This window comes from Hippoglossus hippoglossus, chromosome 4, assembly GCF_009819705.1.
Source record: "Hippoglossus hippoglossus isolate fHipHip1 chromosome 4, fHipHip1.pri, whole genome shotgun sequence".
Classification (NCBI taxonomy): Eukaryota; Metazoa; Chordata; class Actinopteri; order Pleuronectiformes; family Pleuronectidae; genus Hippoglossus; species Hippoglossus hippoglossus.
In genome coordinates, this window is record NC_047154.1 from 2,810,052 (window position 1) to 2,830,693 (window position 20,642).

The window sequence follows — 20,642 nt, forward strand, 5'->3', positions numbered from 1 at the left end:
TGAGATATTAAGGACAAAGGATGCATGCCTTTGTAATGAGTTATGACGTCCTTGGTTATGGCTAATTCCAGCTTCTATTTGTGTGTGGAGATATTGTTGAGACCAAAGTACACATTATCATCTCAGTCAGCAATTTCCTCTTTGCTGGTAATTGGATAATAATAAAGGGATTTCCTAAAAACACTGAGCAGAGATATTGTAAAAGTATATGAGGATACTATAAACATGGTGTTGAGGTGAGGCAAAAGGACACATAAGGCTGGTTTATATATGGCAATTTATCTGTAAGAATATATGCTTACCCTATAGATACCATCTTAATTCTAAAATAGTTCATGAAGGGTTGTTAAGTTGCAGATGTGTATTGATGAATAATTACCCGGGTTGCCAAAGTGACCCTTTGTGTCATGTTTTCAATTAAATGCTCAGGCCCTCCTGCTCTCAAAATAATTTAAGGGCAGTTCATTTGCATTCAATTTAAAAACACATTTACAAATTTAAACGGTGCACATACACACATTTTCTCCTGGGTTCTTTTTTTTTATGATTGATTCAGCCAATTACAGCAAGCAATATCACACACAGCTACTGGCCAGTTCAATGAATATGTGCTTACAGTTCACAGAGGTGCACAGCTCCGACCAGGTAGCCTTTAGGTGGAGACTGCAAGTAGGTCTGTTAAATGTTCATTTGAACCATCTCTACCGTTGCATTGCCTTAAATACTGACCACCCACTCTAATGCTCCCCACATTCCATTCACTTACCGTCTATTTAGGGTTATGTCCTCATGTTAAATGTAGATGTCAAAATTCCATCTCGGCCATTTGTTTTTTTTAATACTCATTTCTTATTTATTCATTTGAATGTCTCAACACGAATCAACAATTATACCCAGGGGCTTTAGGTTTCCACATTGTCCCACAGTCGTGATTGGTATCCCTCAAACATGCCATTTGAAATGTCATCAAACTAAACAAAAGTTGACTTTGACTCAAGGGTGAACTCGATTTTGGTCGTTAAAGGTCATGGTTAGTTTGACCTCACAAAACACATCTTTGACATAATGAACCTGGCATCAGAGACAGCTTTAGGAAATCCATTCATGTTGGGCAAATAGATTTAGTCTGAATGAAAATGGTCAAAGGTCATCTTCACTGTTACATCACAATGTTCTGGAAAAAGAAACTTTCTTGGTGGTTATTTAATGTCATAACTCAACAGAAGGTGCAGCTGTGATTATATTTCCTTCAATTTGACTTTTTTCCCCAACTCACTGGATTTTCAAGATGATCAGACTAACCGTCATCATATCCTTCAGTGGTGTGAAACTTTGGTGACATGGATATTCTTGGATCCATCTTTTTTCAGCAAACTATTTAAATCTTTAGTCAATGTATGCAACTAATGATTTTCCTCTTCAGATCGAGTCCAGCATGTCTCTGTAAACCATAACTGGATTTTTCAGGAACCACAGACTGTCTGTCAAAGAAAGATCCTTGAAAACATATGTATTTGTCATTCCATTATTATTTTCATTATGGATATTTTAAAACTCCAAAATACAAAGTTTCAAAGATAATTTACCTTCCCACAGAAAAAACGAACTAAATTATTATTGATGTCTATTTATAAACAGTACTTAATTTAATAGTTTGCATTGATGGAACAGACCACCATGAGAGATATAACCATTTGATTACCAGGTCAGCCTCACAATCTGGACTTAACCTCTCGTAACAGATACTCACATCAATTATTTGATTATGCAGGGAATATAACTGATGAGGCTTTTAATCACCCATCATTTCCTTTTACTAAGTGTGCCAAAAATAAGATTTTGTCAGATTCAAGGTGTTATTTTTTCAGCAGAATGTGAAAAATCTTTTTGTATTATATCAATGGAGCCCCATGCAAATTGTTGTAATACAATGTTTTATTCATGTCTGTCTGACATGACTCAAACATTTGCTAATGCAGAACATAGTTTTCTAGTACAAAATTTATTTGAGTTCAAATTTGTGCCAGATCCATTGCTGTGGTAGCAGTCTGTGCGCACACACGGGGAGATCATTTTGATTGTAAAATAATTGGGGGGGAGGAGAGAGAGACCAGGAACAGTTGTGCACCATCAGGTTTCAGGTCTGACTGGTTATAATGAAAACAATAAGAGTAATAATTATGGATGTAAAGATGTTATTAATGATAACAGCAACAAGCTGAAGGCTCTACCTCCCATTCTACTCTTACAGATGCTAGGAGCCACAAGAGAGCCTCTGTTTTGGGACAAAAGTGATATATTTGGACAATACGGTGTTACGAGCCCATTGATATATATGAAGGGGCATGATTGTTAAAGTGATAGTTCACAGAAAAATGAAAATTCACTCATCAGCTACTCACCATTATGCCGATGGAGGGGTCGGTGAAGTGTTGAAGTCCACAAAACACTTCTGGAGTCTCAGGGGTAAAAAGCACTGCAGCTGAATCCAACACAATTGAAGTAAATGGTGAACACTTCTTCGGATGTAATAGAACAACAGAATAAAACACAACATGCCTCCATACTGCTCGTGAGGTGTCAGAGTGTCCACAAGCCCAACTATCCCTTTAAGGGCTTTGTATGTGAGGAGCAGGACCTTGAATTCTATTCTGAATTTTACAGGGAGCCAATGCAGAGAAGCTAAGACAGGAGTAATATGATCTCTCCTTCCAGCTCCTGTCAGCACTCGTGCTGCAGCCTTTTGGACCAACTGGAGGCTTTTCACAGACTTACTGGGACATCCTGATAATAAAGAATTACAGTAATCCAGTCTAGAGGTAACAAATGCGTGGACGAGTTTCTCAGCATCGATTTTCCTAATTGTCATATTATTGCGCAGGTGGAAGAAAGCTGTCCTAGAGACTTGTTTTATTTGTGGGTCAAATGACATGTCTTGGTCAAACATAACTCACAGGTTCCTCACGGTGGAGCTCGGGGCCAAACTAACACCATCCATGGTCAGACAGTGTTTCTCTCAGATGTTTAGGGCCATTACAATGACCTCAGTTTTATATGAATTTAGAAGTAAGAAGTTTTAGGTCATCCAGGCCTCGATGTTCTTGAGACATTCCTGAAGTTGGACTTAGTGATTCGACTCATCAGGCTTCATAGATATGTACAGCTGAGTGTCGTCTCCTAACAATGGAAGTGTATGTGGTACTTTCTGATGATGTTTCCTAAAGAGAGCAGATATAAGATGAAGAGTATCGGCCAAAGGACAGAACCTTGTGGAACTCCATGACTAACTTGAACAGAATATCTTTTATTTCAATCAAATCTTAATTTTGCCATGGACTTTTTTGTGAAGCACTTTGTAACCTTGTATAGGTGGTACATGTTTACCTATTTAGATGTTCTAAACAACCTACAACATTGTAGGTTGTTTTACTAAGTCTACGTAATATATGATGAAATATTGATGTAGGAAACAGAAGGGAACCAAAAACAGAACACTGTTGATTTTGAAATGACATGTTACACAATTTTTTTTCATGACTCTTCTCCTCTCACTCCAGGGCTTTGATTTCCTCTGATTCTCCATGTGTATTTTTGCATTGTCTCTAGCTGGGCTGTCAAGAGAGGCCGGAGGAAGTCTGACATCCCTGTTGGTTCAGCCAATCTCTGCCTTCCTGGCCAAGAAGTTACTGTCCTCTTCATCAGCAGGGCAAGGAGACTCCTGCGTTCCTCTTGCCATGCCTTCCAACACAGGTATTTATTCCTTATCTGTAATAAATCATGCGTAAAACCTTTTTCTTTTCTTTTTTTTATCATTTCAAACATAATCAGTAATAACATAAATAATTACAGCATTTGGGAATGTACAGATTGTTTTGTTGCTTCACTGTTCTCTATTTTTGTTTCAGTAGTACTATGTGCTTTGTGGATATCATGTCCTCTTTGGTGTCTTGTGTGGGTACAAGGAACATAAAGGGAGCCAAGGTCACTGCTTCTTTTGCCCTACCCCTGGAGTGAGAGCTGTATCCCTGTTCTCCGGAGGGAGACGAGTGTCATTGCTCCTGCAGGGTGTTGCTCTCCACCTAAATTGTACTCTATTTGGGAATTTCTGGAGTCCTTGTGTTTGAAAATATACAGTATGTGACAAAAAGATTGTATATCAGCTTTTGGCCAATATAAATGATGGGTTATCCCCTTGGAGCCAACTCCAAGTGAAGGATTTGTTTGTGCATGATTGGGGTACAGATTATATGGGGGATAAGGCTGGCAGGCTGCTGTGTCTGCATTGATATTCATTTTTTTCATTAATTCATTTGGCAGACTTTATCCAAAGCAACTGAGGTGTCACAGGGGACCTTAAAGTTCTAAGTGCTACGTTTGTTCAAAAAGACAAAGTGCCGTGCAACAGGTCCACCAGAAGGGCTTGCTATTCATTGTAGGTTGTTAGAAGGAAAGGCTTCACCAGCTTGTTCCACCATCGGGGAACCACAATCGAGAATATTCTGGACTGCGATTGCCTTGTGTGTAGGGATGCAATGGCAGACTATGTTCCTCAGAGGAGCGCAGTGACCAAGTAGGAGGGCAAGCCCCTATATGATTGAGTTCAAGTTTATGGGTACAAACCCTGGATTTGCTCCCTTGGCACGTATCTGTGAATCTAAATCAACTTGGGCAGGCATGAGTAGCCAATGAGCAGCAGAGTAATATCTGCTCTTCAAGTCTAAAGGAAAACCACACACACATTGCATTCTGGACAAAACGGAAGGTCTGTGCTCAAAGGGAGGCCTGCCACTTCAGAAGTGCAGTTGTCAAGGTGAAAGATCAATGGCCTGACCCAAGAGTTTGGTGGCATAATGAAGAAGAAACTGTGGCCAAAGCTCTTCAGTTACAAGTCAATCTAAATTTAAACCTGCTGAGGTCATTTGAGTGTCTGGTTATGATATCTATTGCTTGCATCCATGCGGATTCACTCTTTATTTGTAACAGGGAGTATATCATGTATATTCTTCATATTAAGTCTAAGGAATGGTCCAGGTTCATCCAGTGAGAGCTGCAGGGCAGGGCTGGGTCTAAATGTCTGCACTTACTTTTCTTAGCCCTCTGTCATGACATTCTAAGTCAAGCGCTACAGGACGGATGGAAGGATGCTGGGAAGAGATAGTGACTATCTGTGTCTATTCCTGTTGGCTTGTAAAGTTCACTATGAAACGATGAAACATTCAATTATCAAGCGTCAGACACGATATCAGTCTTGATTATATAATCTGTCCTGCTGCAATCCATTTGCGAGCTCTGCAGGGATCCCTTTCAATCACACTGAGGAGAGTACCACGGCTTGTCACTGTTATGTGTCTATAATTACACTGAAAGTGCCCCTCTTGTATGAGATTCAGACTAGAGGGGAAATTATTATTCGATTAATTAATTTGGTGATCAACGGCAAATAATCTATTTTGATGATTGAATAATCATTGAAGTAATTACCCGTATGAAAATACTGTACCAAGAATCATCTGTCAGGATTTGCTTCCCTGTTTTATATAATTGTGACCTGAATATATTTGTGTTTTGGATCATTGCTCGGATTAAAACAAGACAATGGAAATCAACACACAAAAAAACATGTTTTTGCATGTTTTTGCGTGATTAACCCACTAAGCACATCTCCCATAGCATATCGTTTCTGCTGTACGTTGACTGGTGCAGGTCATAACCTGGAATCTCAGCATTCACAGCGTGGTTGAATCACATATTTGTCTCATCTCTACTGTGGCTCTATAATCCAGTGTTTTTGCAACTAAACTCTCTTGGTCTTTCTTTTTATTTATCCCTTTAACTCTAATTTCTTCAAGAAACGTTACTTGATGAACAGTATGCCCCAAAGACATAATTCCCTCTCCCTGCAAAAAGCTTATACATGTCATGACAACCTTTCTCTGATTCATGATATGTGGAATATATAACTTTGTGAAGGGAGTGATTAGTGACTGAACTAACTATATAAAAAATACAGTGAACTAACTATATAAATGACAGCATGGTACAAACAGGCAAAGTCTTCTGCCACACAATGCTAATGGATGTGTCTTTTAATTTGGGTGTCATGTGATCACCTAATGTACTTATTGGAACCCCAGTACATATGGGCATGTGCTACTGGAAGCTGGACTCATAGGGAGGGGGTCAAAGCAGCACATGTCTTCAGTATAGCAGAAAAAGGCAACCCTGCAAGCTGAAATAGTCGGGAGCAGTACAACTCAAGCTTTATGCACTACATTTTAATGGTAAATAAAAATCAAGGGATTTATATTCCGATTCTTTCACAGATTTTCACTGGTAGAAATAAGGTATATTCTTAATAGCACAGTGCATGCAAGTGCCTGAGACCTCTCAAGTCCACTAGACCTTGAAAAAATACAGAATGGAGTCGCAGTTCAGCCAGAACATGATGACGCCTTATCCAGAGTACTTCAGCGATAAGTGCTGGACATGAAAGCTATTAGTGATCTATGGGATCAGTGGTTACCTTAAAATAGAGAAGGGTCATTTTGCCCTTAACAAGCAGAAGACTGGGAGAGATGAGTAGGTGACAGAGGCAGTCAAAGGTTCGAGAGATTTACTGATCTGCTGGTGTACATTGTGAGGACAGTTTTAGCTTTTCATTTAATACTGCATATCAGCCTGTCTACATCTGAACTGATGTGATGCAGTATGAGTGCCTCTGTGTTTCTTTATTGATGCTACCTTAGATGAATGCAGAGCTGATTCTTGTGACTTTATATGATTTTATCATGATGTATGTATTCATTTACTAGTATTAGCAAAAAGCTGATACATGACATCCACTGACTCACACACAGAGTGACAGGAAAATAAAGCAAAACACGTTAAACTCTTATGGCCTTGATTCCTTTGGCCTTAATAATCACATTGTATTAATAATTATTATAGTGAATTTACTTCTGGTTACATGTCATTAATTTTACCATACTTAAATCCCATATGATTAATTTTTCTTAACACAGCAGGTTATATGTAATAATCATTTCTTTAAGCGTGTTGTAAATCAGAATTATGTACTTTTACTCTCTTAAGCACGTGACATCCCACACTCTACGCCAAACCTCAGCAACACTTTCACCAGTTTTTGGAAATCGCTGAGGTTGATCTGCTGATTGATCTCTAAACACTCACAGTTTCCACCTTCAACTGCAGTTTGCTTATGGCGGTGTCCAGAAAAGGATTTCAGTTTGCCAGGGTTCCAAATAGCACATACATAAGGCGCCAATCCAGTCGACGTGAATGATGGGGCTTTCTACACGGTTTCGCCATAGCATACCTCAGATAACGAAGTGTACATGGTGTTTTGCAAGCTGTTTGCTAACATAGCTCGGTCAGAGCTGGCAATCAGGACCAAGCTTGTAGTTAACTCAAGACTATTGTTGTCTATTACTAATATGTTTCTAACGTTGTAGAGAGCAATACAAAGAATAAAAACCCTTCGAACACATCAACTTGTAAGTAGTAGTATGTAACTTTGGAGGACATATTTGAGGTTTTAGGGCTTTAATAGATGCCAGGAGAGGGAAATTAACAGCTCTTAGCGTCTGAATGCTGCTTCAGAAACTTTTCCACTTTTCTAAGGCACAAAGTAATTGCTCTTCGCTCCGTCAATCCAAAGTGTTTTGGTGTTGAGCTTAAAGAGTCCATATCTGTTGACCCTAAAGTGCGGATAACGAAAAAGCAATAGGAACAAAGGTAAGGAGGCATGCAGAGATAACATTTAATCTATATGTTATAGGCGGTTGTACCTGTCGCCCAGCAGGCTGGTCAGTGACTCGTGTAGAATGTTTCCCTCACTTCATTATTTCATATCTTTCTTAACTAAGTGCAATCTTAAAAAAAAAGCCTCTAAAAACATTAGCAGTCAAAGGAACGTTATATATAGACCCGCTCCCTACAATTTTTTTATTACATTCCGGTTTTATTGTAGTTGTATGCCGTCCTTGCTCTTGTTATTTTTTGCTGCTTAATTACTTGAACTATTTTATTGCAGTACAATTTTGATTGCCTTGAAATGTGACTTGGCTCTTGGGTGAGCCTCATGGTCAGATCATCATAAATGAGATGCAGTTGTTAATTAACCTATAGTGAATGAGGTGAGAGAAGAGATGCAGTGACACGATCTTACTGTAGCAGCCCGTGAGACTGTCCTTCACACGAAAGGAAATAGCTAGATTGCATAAAAGAGATACTTTCTTATGAATGTACTTGATGATTGTTTCCACATTCCTCCTTGATGGAAAAATAAGCCACTAAAATATGAAGGAATTGGGGCAGTACTTTACAGGCCCTCAAAAATGGCCATACATTTCTTGTTGGGAAAAAAAATGACACTCAGCATGGAGGTACTCTCATGAAGGACAGAAATCAGCAAGTGGCCCAGTGTCTTAGTCTGTTTTTAAGATAGCCACAAATAAATTCAAGCAGAATATATTACTCAAAAAAGACAAGGAAAGAAAATAAATATATAGTGAGACTTTAATTTCCCTGAGAGAGATGAATAGATGATAAGAGGGCAGTGAGGATGTCTTCCTGTCATTCAAACAGGAGAGTGGTGGGTAGAAATATAGAGAGACAGGAGCCCAAAGAAGCCAAGCAGGAGAACAGAATATACTAGTGAACAAGGTGAAATAAGCAATGAAGGAATGACTTTGAACGAAATTGCAAAATGGTGTATTTCTTTACTACCTCCAGTGACATTTAACCATATTGAAATTCTGAGATATGTGGCTGTGAGTTTTCTGCCACCAATTCAGTACAGTGGGTGAATTTATGTTCACAACAATGAAAATGACATTTGAGGCAAATTAAGATGTATAGAGTTTACCAAAAATCTATGGTTCCAATTGTTTTTATGTCATCGTTCACCGACTTAGTTAGAGTTTCATTGTACTAATATTTACTGCTATGCACCTAAGTCAAAGTGAAGATCGGGGAGGTGAGGTTTCTTTTGCAGGTATTTGGTCATAAACTAGAGTTTTGGACATATTGTATTTGTACCAAATTTCCAAACTATCCATCCAATAATTGTGGAGATATTTAAATTAAAGCCAAAAAATATCAATATAATGGCGGAGGAAAACTTGGGAATATCAAAGTCATCGGGTTCATTATCTCGGAACCATGTATGTCTCCATGTTCATCTCTTTCAACTCCCTGGGGTCTCCACCCCAGCCTTGGTAGTCCTGGTGGGCCTCTGCATTGGCGAGCTGGTTGAACTTGTTATTGGCCTTGTAAGTCTGTCTCTGTGTGCCTGTAATTCGGGGAGCTAGCTGGTCCCACCTAATAAGTCCACAGCTGAATTTCTGAACCTAGTCTTGGCAATGAAGTGTTCGCCATTGGAACGCTTCCCTGATATTAATGCAGCTGGGGGGGGACTTAAATATGGTCAAATTGTGAAATTGTCCCCCCCAATAAACTGAGTTGTAAACTGACCAATGAATTATAATAATAAAGCTGTTATGCTATGACAAAAAGCAGAGAAACACAGCCGTCCGCAATAGTCACTATGAAACTTTGAACGTTTAAGGAATTACGGTGTAGTGCAGCTCATATACTGTTTCTCGCAGCTCTGCATTCAGTTTGTCCAATATCCCTTTTCCACTAACGTGAACCAATTTCCAGTTCCGGGCTGGTGCTAATGCTGGCGCAGTTGCCTTTCCACAGGCCAGTGCCGTTCAAAGAGCAACGTCATGACGTCACTGTATACGTCTGTATACGGCGCCGCTCTCCCAGCTAATGCTAGCGCTAACTTTAAGCACAACAACAAAAACAGAGGCGGATACATCGTATTTTAATGAGTGTTGCTTGTAGCTTTGCTTTTCCGTTCTCGTGTATGCTCGAGAACATCCAAACCCAACTGGTCCAGCATATTCTTGCAGCTCGTCGTGATCGATACAGAAATGTTGGCACTCATTTACGTTATTTGTTTCCATGAATGCTATATCGCTAGTTGCATAAGACGCCGTTCTACTACTTCTGGTTTGAGGACGGCGTGCATAATATTATATAAAATACACACAAACATGTTTAAATTACCAAGCACACATCGGACTTACAATACAGTATGAAACATTGTGTTAAATAACAAAATACATAAATATTCATCTCGTGTGTGAATAATGACTTGTGAGATTTTGGTCCCCCCCCCCGCTGTTCACTTCATGACTATATGGCCTTGGATCATAGAATTTCTTTTATTTAAGTTTTTGCTCAGATTTTCTCCTCCTTGGCTGCTCCTCTGCTTCCTCTCCTGCTTGACAATTCAATGATGCTGTTGGAACTATATGACAAGCTCAAACGCCTCCTTGTTGGTGATTGGCTAGAATAGAGTTGTGTGGCTCGGTCTAAGCCACTTTGTTGTTTTTTTTACCATAAACAGGGTCATAACTGTGACTGCTTTGGAATTGCATTTGAGCAACTAAACCCATGAGGGTTAAGTTGGGGAATGACACTTAAGTATATTTGTTCAACAGGTCTGTCTATACTGGTTGCTTATGTCATTTTTTAGCCGTTATGACACTGATTTGATACAATTTTGCAATGATTCCCCATAGTACTGCTCAACTAGAGGGATCAAGCATATTGAGGTGTATGGCTGTACTGGCTGGTGTATGTATTTTGGCAGAGTGTGCATCTATGTGGAAGCAAAGGAGAGATGAGACGATACAGTATTAAGGGGTAATTCTTACATTTAAGAGTGTAAATTCCTTTTTATCCCAGCATCCTCACCCTCTGCCTCTACCACACTGCCACCTCCTGCTCCTGCTCTCCCTCGTTCTCAATCCTTCATCTTTCTCTCAAGCCTCCACTCACTCATCCCCCCCTCCTTCCCTATTTACCTCCTACCCCAGCAGTTTTTTCCGGGGTTGATGCGAGGGAGTCGTCATCTCCTGTTGCCAGCATGTTTTCCCATTGTACGCATGTATGGTCTGTCCATTTCCATTTATTCCCCAATAAATCCAAGCTGCTGGTCACCGACTGGAACACTGCTTTCTGCTGTTTCCCATGTTGCACAGATAACAGTCACTCATGCACACGCACATGCACACGCACACACACTGAGTTTGTAACTGTCACGCACCCATGCTGCCCAAGTGACTCACACAGACAATCAATGCTGTACCCCCCAAAAACCAGTGGACACATATGAGTACAGTTGATCCATCAGTGCGGGGGGAGGGGGCTTATTGTGCTTAGTGAGCTACTCTTCCCTCAGACATGTTTTCAGTTGTGAGCGGCAAGCTCCTGGTGGTAGCTTTTACTTGTCACTCTTGGATACTTATTGTTTGATATAATATTTGATATACTTGCGGGTTATCTTGGTTTACTGTCTTTTCAGTGGTTTGAGGGGTCACTCAATGGTATGCTGTAGATTATAATTTTTTATCAGTGCATATTTAGTGTGGGTCATGTATCCAAATAGTTTGTCCTCAATCTGAGAGAGAGAGAGTGTGTGTGTGTGTCACATTGTCCCCGCTCTCGGTACATCCAATAGTTCTGCGAGGTAGGTGTCTTTTCAAAGTGTTCCCATTACGTCCAATGAGTTGGAAAGAGGGAAAGAATGGGCATTAGAGAGTGAGAGTGAAAAGGGAGAGAGAGCACGAGAGAGATGTAATCTGTCTCCAATCGATTGGCTGCACCTCTGACCACTCTTGGGATCCCAGTATCATTTGTTTCCATCCGTCTGCCTCCTTTCATTTTTTTCTCCACTCCTTTTAATTCCCTTTCTTCTTATTTTTTCTCTTTTAATTCCCATTCAATTAAGGCTGGCTGTATTGGCTGGTCATTGGTTAATTGCTCAGGGGGCCTCCATGGAGATCGCCAGACCTGAAAGAGATCGTGCAGTTGCCCTCACAGCACTTTCAGTACTACTTTCAGTACTACTTTCAGTACTACTTTCAGTACTGTGTGTGTACAAATCTGTTAATGCCAGTGTTTATTTGCCACACTTTGTCCAGTTGTGATAAATGGATCTCTTAAAAGATTCTCGCTCGTTGTAAGTTCTATCAGTACTTTATTTTTTATGATTACAAATATATGTTTGCGAGAAAGCTCATCTTGTATAGCTTTGCCAAATCCTCTCCAAAGATTCCTGAATACATCTGGCTCTTTGGGCTCCTTACCAACTGTTTAGTATCCAGGCAGTTAAAAGATGATTTCTGGGGTACACACACGGCCAGCACATCCAAATGTCTTCCCATTGCACATTATTGTATACCGTCCTAAAAAGGGGAGTTAAGTTAAGCAGTGATACATTTAAGAGTCGTGTGTGTGTGTGTGTGTGTGTGTGGGGGGGGGCTTCTTATGTTGTGGGAACCTAAATACACACAGTCGCTGGGGACTTTTCTTCAGTGGAAGACATGTTAGAAGACAAGGTTAGGTCAGGTTTAGACAAGTAGTTACTATGGTTAAGGTTGAAGTAAGTCTCCAGGAAATCAATGCAAGTCAATATAATGTCCTCTGCTGTCATGGAGATCTCTCTGTGTGTGTGTGTGTGTGTGTGTGTGTGTGTGTGTGTGTGTGTGTGTGTGTGTGTGTGTGTGTGTGTGTGTGTGTGTGAGAGAGAGAGAGAGAGAGATAGTGCATGTCCATCTCTCTCATCTTCAGCCCTTTTAGATTGATTAATTCACTGAACACACTCTGCCCCCATCAGGCCTCGTGGCTTTGGCTCTGACTCTATCTGAGAGGTCTGTCTGTTGACCAGACAATTACAAAGCTAGTCCATCACCACCTCTAAGGTGTGCCGCAAGCTCCTGGTTACCCTGGCCCGATGGACTGATTGCACTCACACATTTACACGTGCACGGACATGACACCACACACATGTCCCTGCTGTTGAGAAGCATGCACACGCTTCTCGACGTACTTGAATTCAGGAGCATCACTGGGGTGAGGGTAAGTTGATGACAAGACTGCAGGGGCTTGTAGAAGTAGAATCACATTATCCTGCCTGCACATCATAAAACACCACTTAAACGTTTGATTGAGGAGGTTGGCTCATTTACAACTATTAAATCTTTATTTGCGGTTAGTCATAATGTTCTCTTAGAGCTTATTGACAATATAACAAGTTGCATACTTTTCTTTTAATCTGGGATGAACTGGTTCGCAAGACTTAATGACCAATGTGTGTGTGTGTGAGGTTCTGATTCCATTCAGACACATGCATGAGTCACTTCCAGTTCATCCTGGAGGATTTGGACAGGGTTGAGGTCAAAGCCCAAGATTGTCACTGTTTGATGGAGCTTAACTTAATCAGAACTAAATGTTACCAGCCACAACCATACACAATTTGTTTATCAGCTTTACAGATGTGCAGTAAATTTACAACAATAGTAATTACAACACTAACATGTGTACTTTGACACATTTTAGATGTAGATGCTTAATTGTTAATCAATCTAAATATCAATCTTAATCATAATAGTGTCATTCAGCCTCCCCCTCTCTATCTATCTATCTATCTATCTATCTATCTATCTATCTATCTATCTATCGCTCGCTGCATTCAGACACTGTCTCGTCACATTCCCTAGATGGGCTGCGTGTGAGAAAGTAAATGTCCGAGTGAGAGGCTCCAGAGTTTCTCCCCCGAGCACTAACTCCGGAGCACGTCCGAATGAGCCGATGTGACAAAACAGCAGCGGATCATTCGGAGGATTCTCCACGATCAAGTGAGTGTGTTGATGACGTTTCTAACGCGCCATGGACACAAAAATGATGAAGAAGCCTTACACGTAGAAGACACAGACAAAGATGTCAAGAAAACTTTTGGTGAGATCCGACGCCGGTGTCGATGTGCTGGAAACAGAAATATGCGATCTCCGCAGCGAAAGTAATATGTCACATCCTGCCCTTGCCTTGGTGCCACCCCTCTCCTGAATAGTCTGGAGATTTCTGTGCTGTGGTCACATCAGAATCAGTAGAATCTCCTGCTGAGTTGTTGTTGTGTGCAAGGAGAAAGTCCAGACCCAATTGTGCGCCCATTCCCCGGAGATGTCTGAAAACAGCTTGTGTGTGTGTGTGTGTGTGTGTGTGTCTGTCCCACGCACATGTACATGTAATCCAACACAATCACCTTAAACCAATTAGAGTCAGAAAAATTGAAGCTTTGATTTCCGAATTCAAATTCTGTCTCAATCTTGTTTCCTCTATTAACTTTTGAACCAATATTCATGCCTTACTCTCTCTCTCTCTCTCTCTCTCTCTCTCTCTCTCTCTCTCTCCCCCCACCTTTCCCCCTCTCCCACTCAGAACAAATGCCAAAAGTGTAACAGATTTCCGTGGCAATTACAAAGCAAGGCTGCGGAGGGAGAGGCGGGCGAAGCAGAGCAACTTGAAATGGCTTTATAGAAAGGACTCCCAGGCCCTTTAATTACACCACTATTGATTGCTGTGTGCAGGTTTCCCACATTCACTAACTGATTTTTCCTCTCAACTCTGCATTTAATGGCCTGCAGAGAACGGCAGTGAGATGCTTCTGAACTTAGACTCTATATCAGCTCTTTTCATTAGGTGGCACTTACTGTTTAAATGTATGGGTCTGTGGGTGATAAAATCAGCTCACTTTATTGCAAGCTGTGATTACTGTCTTGTGGCAACAGGTGGGGTTTCAAAGTTTTTAATCACCACCAAAATGTGAGCAATGCAGTGTGTGGTGCTCCAAGGCAGTTTTTATGGTAGGACAATTAATACATAGGTTTTATTAAGATGAAAATCACATTAATCAGAATGATTGAGCTTCTCTGTTACAGCCTTGGCATCTTCTAAAATGAATGATTCAATCATTTTTGTCAAATAACACCGCATAAGTAATTTAAATGAGTCAGATGTTGTAACAATCAGTAGCGTTCTCTTTCCTACAAGAACGAGAGGTTTTCTCACAAGAAAAACAGCAGCCTGTTTGAAGAGACTTGAAACCTAACCGGAGAGGGAGACAGAGGTTGTGGTGGCGGCCAAGCAAACCAGGGAGTGAATGAAGTGAGGGAGCGGTGAAAACCAAGCAGTGAATCAGATTAATGCTTTTTGTTTTTTTCTTTCTTGCACGGTGGTTCCATTCTAAAACACAAGTAAACACGCCCACTCCATCGCTCAGTCCCGCCCTAAGGTCGATGCCCAGAAACGGACGTGATGAAGACATATTGCCAAGTGTGGCATGATTTTGTCATTCTAATAGCAGTTCAAATATGTTGGCGTGGACCAACCACTACAATTATATTAACAGCGCCTTCTGCACAGGGGGGCCATTTTAAATAGAAATAACTTATATCCCAAATTAACCAAAGAGGAAGCATTTTGAGAAATGATAGACATTGTTTAACAGTCAGGTTGCTTCGAAATGCAATGACATGACCAGTTGAAGACTTTCGTCAGGAAGTTTGTCTTTTTAAGGGTCAGTCATGGTGATGTTCCTTGAAGCAGACAGAGGTTCAGTTTCTTGTTTCAAGGGCGATTTCAGAGACTGAAATGCTGTGCTTGGGGGGGGGGGGGGTGCACAGCCTGTCTAACACCTCTGATACACAATGGTGAAATCAGCATGAATCCTACCATTGATATTCACTGTTTCTGTCCCTGTTTGGAAGCAAGCAAATCGAAAGTTATGCAGTCTGTTGATACGGAGGGGAGCTGTGGGAATATCTGCTCTCCCTTTTCACATTTCATTTACCTCGTAAAAGACATCGGACATATATTGCAGTCCCTTTAAATATTTTCATCATCTCTCAAAACTTAACTCAGAGTCACCTCTTACCTGTAAAAACAGCCCTATCTGTAAACCCATTCATCATGAGGTGGAATTACTCTATGACAAATCTCTGTGGCTGTGTGCGTCTGCAGATTGAATACACAAACGGGGCCACATGTTCCATCCCGGCTCTTTAGCCAAAGTCATTTGTGCCAGTGTCAAAAGTGATAAATGGCACCTATGAGAAAGAAGGCAGTGAATTTTTATAATGTATTAAACAGGAGGAAAGCAAGGGGCCGGGAAAGTGGGCTGTCGTGCTGTGGTGCGGCGCTGTAGGCAGGGGACCTCTGTCACACACAGTTTGAGCCCCTGCTTCACATCTTTACTGGCACCTCCTCTTTATTTCCCTCAGATATCCAGCCACCAACCGCCCCTGGCGCTCACAGTTGTCCAGCAAGGAAGCAGAGCTGGCAGACACAGTATCCAGTGACTGCTCTGCCAATTGCATTGTGTGGCACTGTGTGTGTGTGTGTGTGTGTGTGTGTGTGTGTGTGTGTGTGTGTGTGTGAGTGTGTGTGTGTGTGTGTTTGTGTGTGTGGTCTTCCTCTTCTGTTTTTGTGAGAGACAGTTCAAACATCAGACTTTCACTTGTGAACAATACATTTACCATATATTTTGGGTAATTTAGATTCTTATTCATCTCTGTACATGGTCAAATTAAGAATAGAATGTGACCAGTAGAGTCACTTTGAGTGTATATCAACGAAACACATTCTGGAGGCTAGAAAAAAATATTGTATTCCTCATCAAACATTATTCTGAATTTTATTTGGAAACATTCATCGATCTCAAATCAATTAAAAAACAAACATGTCTCACATTTGCGACAATCGGCTCAGACGCAATTTTGGTCATTGCCAATGTGAGCGAGCTGACCAGTAAGCGTCACCAAGCAGATGTTGTGTACCTGAATAGCTGAAACTAAAAACATTACATTTCCAAGTCATCTCCAACTTGTGGTGCAAAAGCTTCTGCTCAGCCATATTTTTTCCCCTCCTTTTTTGTTTTTCGCTGCAAAACAGAACACGGTGCAAGTGTAGCAAGCTGACTACATTGAATTTCCTCCATGTTTGTTTTTCTTCTTACATCCCGGTTGATCACATGAGTTTCTCTGACATCCCAAGTCTCTGGAATTGCCACTGTGAAATTGTTTCCTACAAAGGGCAAGTGTGTGGTCTTATATTCTGGCCAAATCATCTAGTTTGTACATTCTGACGATTCCAATACTAAAATTGGTTGCATTTGTCATTGTGTCTGTAGTCTCCCATGTTTTTAAAATCTGTAAAGAGTTGAAAATCTTCCAGAGTGCACTTATTCTATTGTGTGTCCAGATAGAAGTGGAAAACACAGGTCAGTGCATTTCATTACAGACCATCGGTGGTTAAAACAAAAAAAATGAAATCAGTAAACTCATTTTTTATGATGGATGTTAACACTTGTATACAGGTCAGGGTGTGTAGATCAAGTGAACAGGTGGCCAGGGTTTACTATACACTGCTCTCCTCTGCCTGTACTGTACACTCTTGTGAATATGCTAATACCTCATATTTTTGGACAAAGACAAATCCCATCATAAGAATTAGGAAAAAAAAAAAACCCTGACAAACATTAAACGTTTACAATGAAACGTGAACGCTGAGGGTATGTGTCGAAGTGGAGCGGGTGAAACCTCAGCAGCTGAAAAGCCACTGCTTATAAAAGCCACTCATCACAGCCGTCGTTCTCTCATTGGCCAAGAGTGATGCATCGAAATCACACATGCACACATGCACATAATGTGTCTTGGTGATAAACACTTAGCGCTACTTTACTGTTCTCATCCTACTCTTGAATTGACAATCTCAAAAAATGCATGAGAACCAAATTGACCTCAAATAGTTGAAAAATACAATGTTTTAAATGCAAAGGTCTCTCACAAAGACACACACGTATGCACACACACACACACACACACACACACACACACACACCAACATTATCACAGGAGTGGAGTCTGACTGGGATGTCCACCTTGTATGTATTGTCTTGTATGAATCTCACTTGTTGAACATGATTCTTAAAATCGTATTGTACTGAAAAGTGCTTTGAGTGGTCATCAAGACTAGGACATTGCTATATATAAATACAGACCATTTACAGTGGGCCACCACAATAAAGAAGAAATATGATTTAGTGTCGCTTAGTATGTATAATGACAACCAATTGGCAATTGATGGTCAACACAAGGATCATTTTTTGACATCCATTGAAGGAAACGGGGGATTTTTATTTTTTCTTTATCTTAGATTTTGTTTTGTTCTTTTTCCCAGAGCGAAAGAAGATCACGCTGACGGTTGGAAGCCAGCTGTCCTACAAGAAGATCTACAATGTCGTGGGATACCTGAAAGGAAGGAGGAACCCAGGTTCGTACAAATACTTTGGAGTTTTTACTTCGAGAACGGCAAACATATCTCTCTCTCTACACACACACACACACACACACACACACACACACACACACACACACACACACACACACACACACACACACACACACACACACACGTACTCAATATATTACCAAACTCTGTCAGTTTTGAATATTTTAATAAAGCTGCTCACTGACTGTTGGTAATTAATAGTTCTACAGCTGTGCTATGCTTTCGAGCAAAAGCTTTACATGCACCTGTTCATTAGAGTACTCTTACCATTTTGCTTTAGCTCAAGACAAGCAGCAGAAATGATGGATAAGATGAAAGTGATAGTTTGACGTGTTGGGAAACACACCTGCCCACTCACTGACAGAGAGGCAGATGAAAAGATCAATACCACTGTCATATCCGTCTGCCTCCAATGAGGCAACAACAGACAGAAGGACTGGAAACAGCAGGAGCCAGCGGAGAATCCAGAATTGTACAGCTCCCAGCCAAGAAATAGGCCAGCACATTATTGGTATTAAGATTTTTGGGCAAATCAAACATATCTGATACAAATTGTTAATTAGTGTGTTTAGATGTGCTGGTAGACAGATAGTTGTATCGTCAGACAGAGTCTGGATAACCATTTTGTCCCTTTTCCAGTTTCTTTCAATCAGAAAGTTAATAAACATAATCCCAAGATAACAAAGTATTTAAAAAGTCCACTCTGCAGATAAATACAACATCATCTGTCATCCATTGCGTGCCAATATTAGTTATGTTATCAGTCATGATATCAGATGCTGTAGTGTGTCCTTCCTTTGTGAATGCATTTTGTATATCAAGTGTAATATGAGCTAACAGTATTTACCTAATAATTTGTGAAGAAGTGATGTCCTAATTTGAACTAGAATATCAAGACTTTCTTGCAGTGACAAACCAGCCCAAAGATTGTCTGTTTAAGCAAATTATTATTATGCCGGGTTAACAAATTATGACTATGTCAGGTGACCTAGTGACTGTGGCAATAGTGACAGGGGCGAAGGAGGAAGGCAGGTGATAGATGGATGGGTTGACAAAACACAGGGCTTTAAAGCAACACAATGTCTTTTTGACTGGAAATAACAACTCCAGAACCATTTGGACGATACACAAATTTATAATAGAGAGAATGGCATCTCTGTTATTGCCACAGTGCTTCTAGAATGCCTGGTATTGCAACAGTCAGAGAATGCTCTTGACATGCTTCATGGCATACATCACACTGCAATAACCAGAGGTGGAGTTACAGTATATAGCTGTGAGTAAAAGTTCTCAGCATGGACAAACCCAAACCACTGTGAATTATTATATTTTATGATTGAAACAAAGCGGGTGCACTGTCCTGACGTTCGCTGTATTGATCTTAATAACAGCAACCGTATTATGTATGAAAGAATCAAATGTAGGCAGTGATCTTATGTGAAATGGTCTGTATTTATATAGCGCTTTTCTAGTCTTGATGACAACTCAAAGCGCTTTACAGTGCAGTTTTACATTCACCCATTCAGACACACATTCACACAGTGCATCTACAGTGTGTGCAGCACTTTTCTCTAAGAGAAGGGGCAATTCAAGTTCCGTATCTTGCCCGCCGATCTTCTGCTTCGAGGACGACCGCTCTAACCCCTGAGCCACTGCCGCCCCTTATCAGAGTCATCTCCGTTTAACAGATATTTGTGTTTTGTTGGGGGATGCTAAAAGTACACAACCTCAGTCCTGTCTGAGACCACCAGTTTATCTCTCACCAAAATGTGCTGTCAGTATTTGTACATGTCATCAAATAAGCCGTGGGAGTCTGAAATCTTGCAAATCTCATTGCACCATACAATGCGTGTTATGTACAATATGCACATATAGCATTAAACTCACCATCTTACACTTCACACATATACTGCTCATTCAAAGGTTTAGCAAACAAACAGTATACAAGCTGAAAAAGCAAGTAGTGCTCCTGCTGAACTACAACAACACTGTCATTTCTCTGTCATTCTTTTTAGCATGTCAATTTTCATAGCTGATGTCACAGCTTCTTACTCTAAACGTCATGTTTGTGTAAGATCCTGTAACATTTCCCTCTGAGAATTACGCCTCCTACCTCTGTGGGGAACCCCGTGTGGCTGTGACACAGGAGACCACAGTTGTTCTTACATGTGAAACCAATTGCAAATTATATTTTTTCTATTCCTTAACTGGTCCACAATTAAACAACGTGTTTATTATTACAACCACACCTAAACCCAACCAAATCAAACTGCGACTGTTCTGCAACTTGAACACATGCACATCTATTTTTGTTATATGAAAATATTAATATGTCACTCTGTAAAGGTCATTAATACTGGAAAAAGAAGTTTTGACTCTATAAATAAATAGATTAACATTTCAAAGATACTTCTTAT

The 20,642-nt window shown here is 40.5% G+C and overlaps 1 protein-coding gene across 1 annotated transcript in view; it reads left to right on the top strand.

Annotated features, from left to right (window-relative positions):
- The window catches only part of LOC117760528 (inactive N-acetylated-alpha-linked acidic dipeptidase-like protein 2), a 473,414-nt gene that overhangs the window by 306,236 nt on the left and 146,536 nt on the right, over window positions 1-20,642 (top strand). The window contains exons 11-12 of the mRNA XM_034583636.1: window positions 3,607-3,750; window positions 18,115-18,207. Coding sequence (XP_034439527.1) covers window positions 3,607-3,750; window positions 18,115-18,207 — 237 coding nt within the window. The remainder of the gene's footprint in view (window positions 1-3,606; window positions 3,751-18,114; window positions 18,208-20,642) is intronic.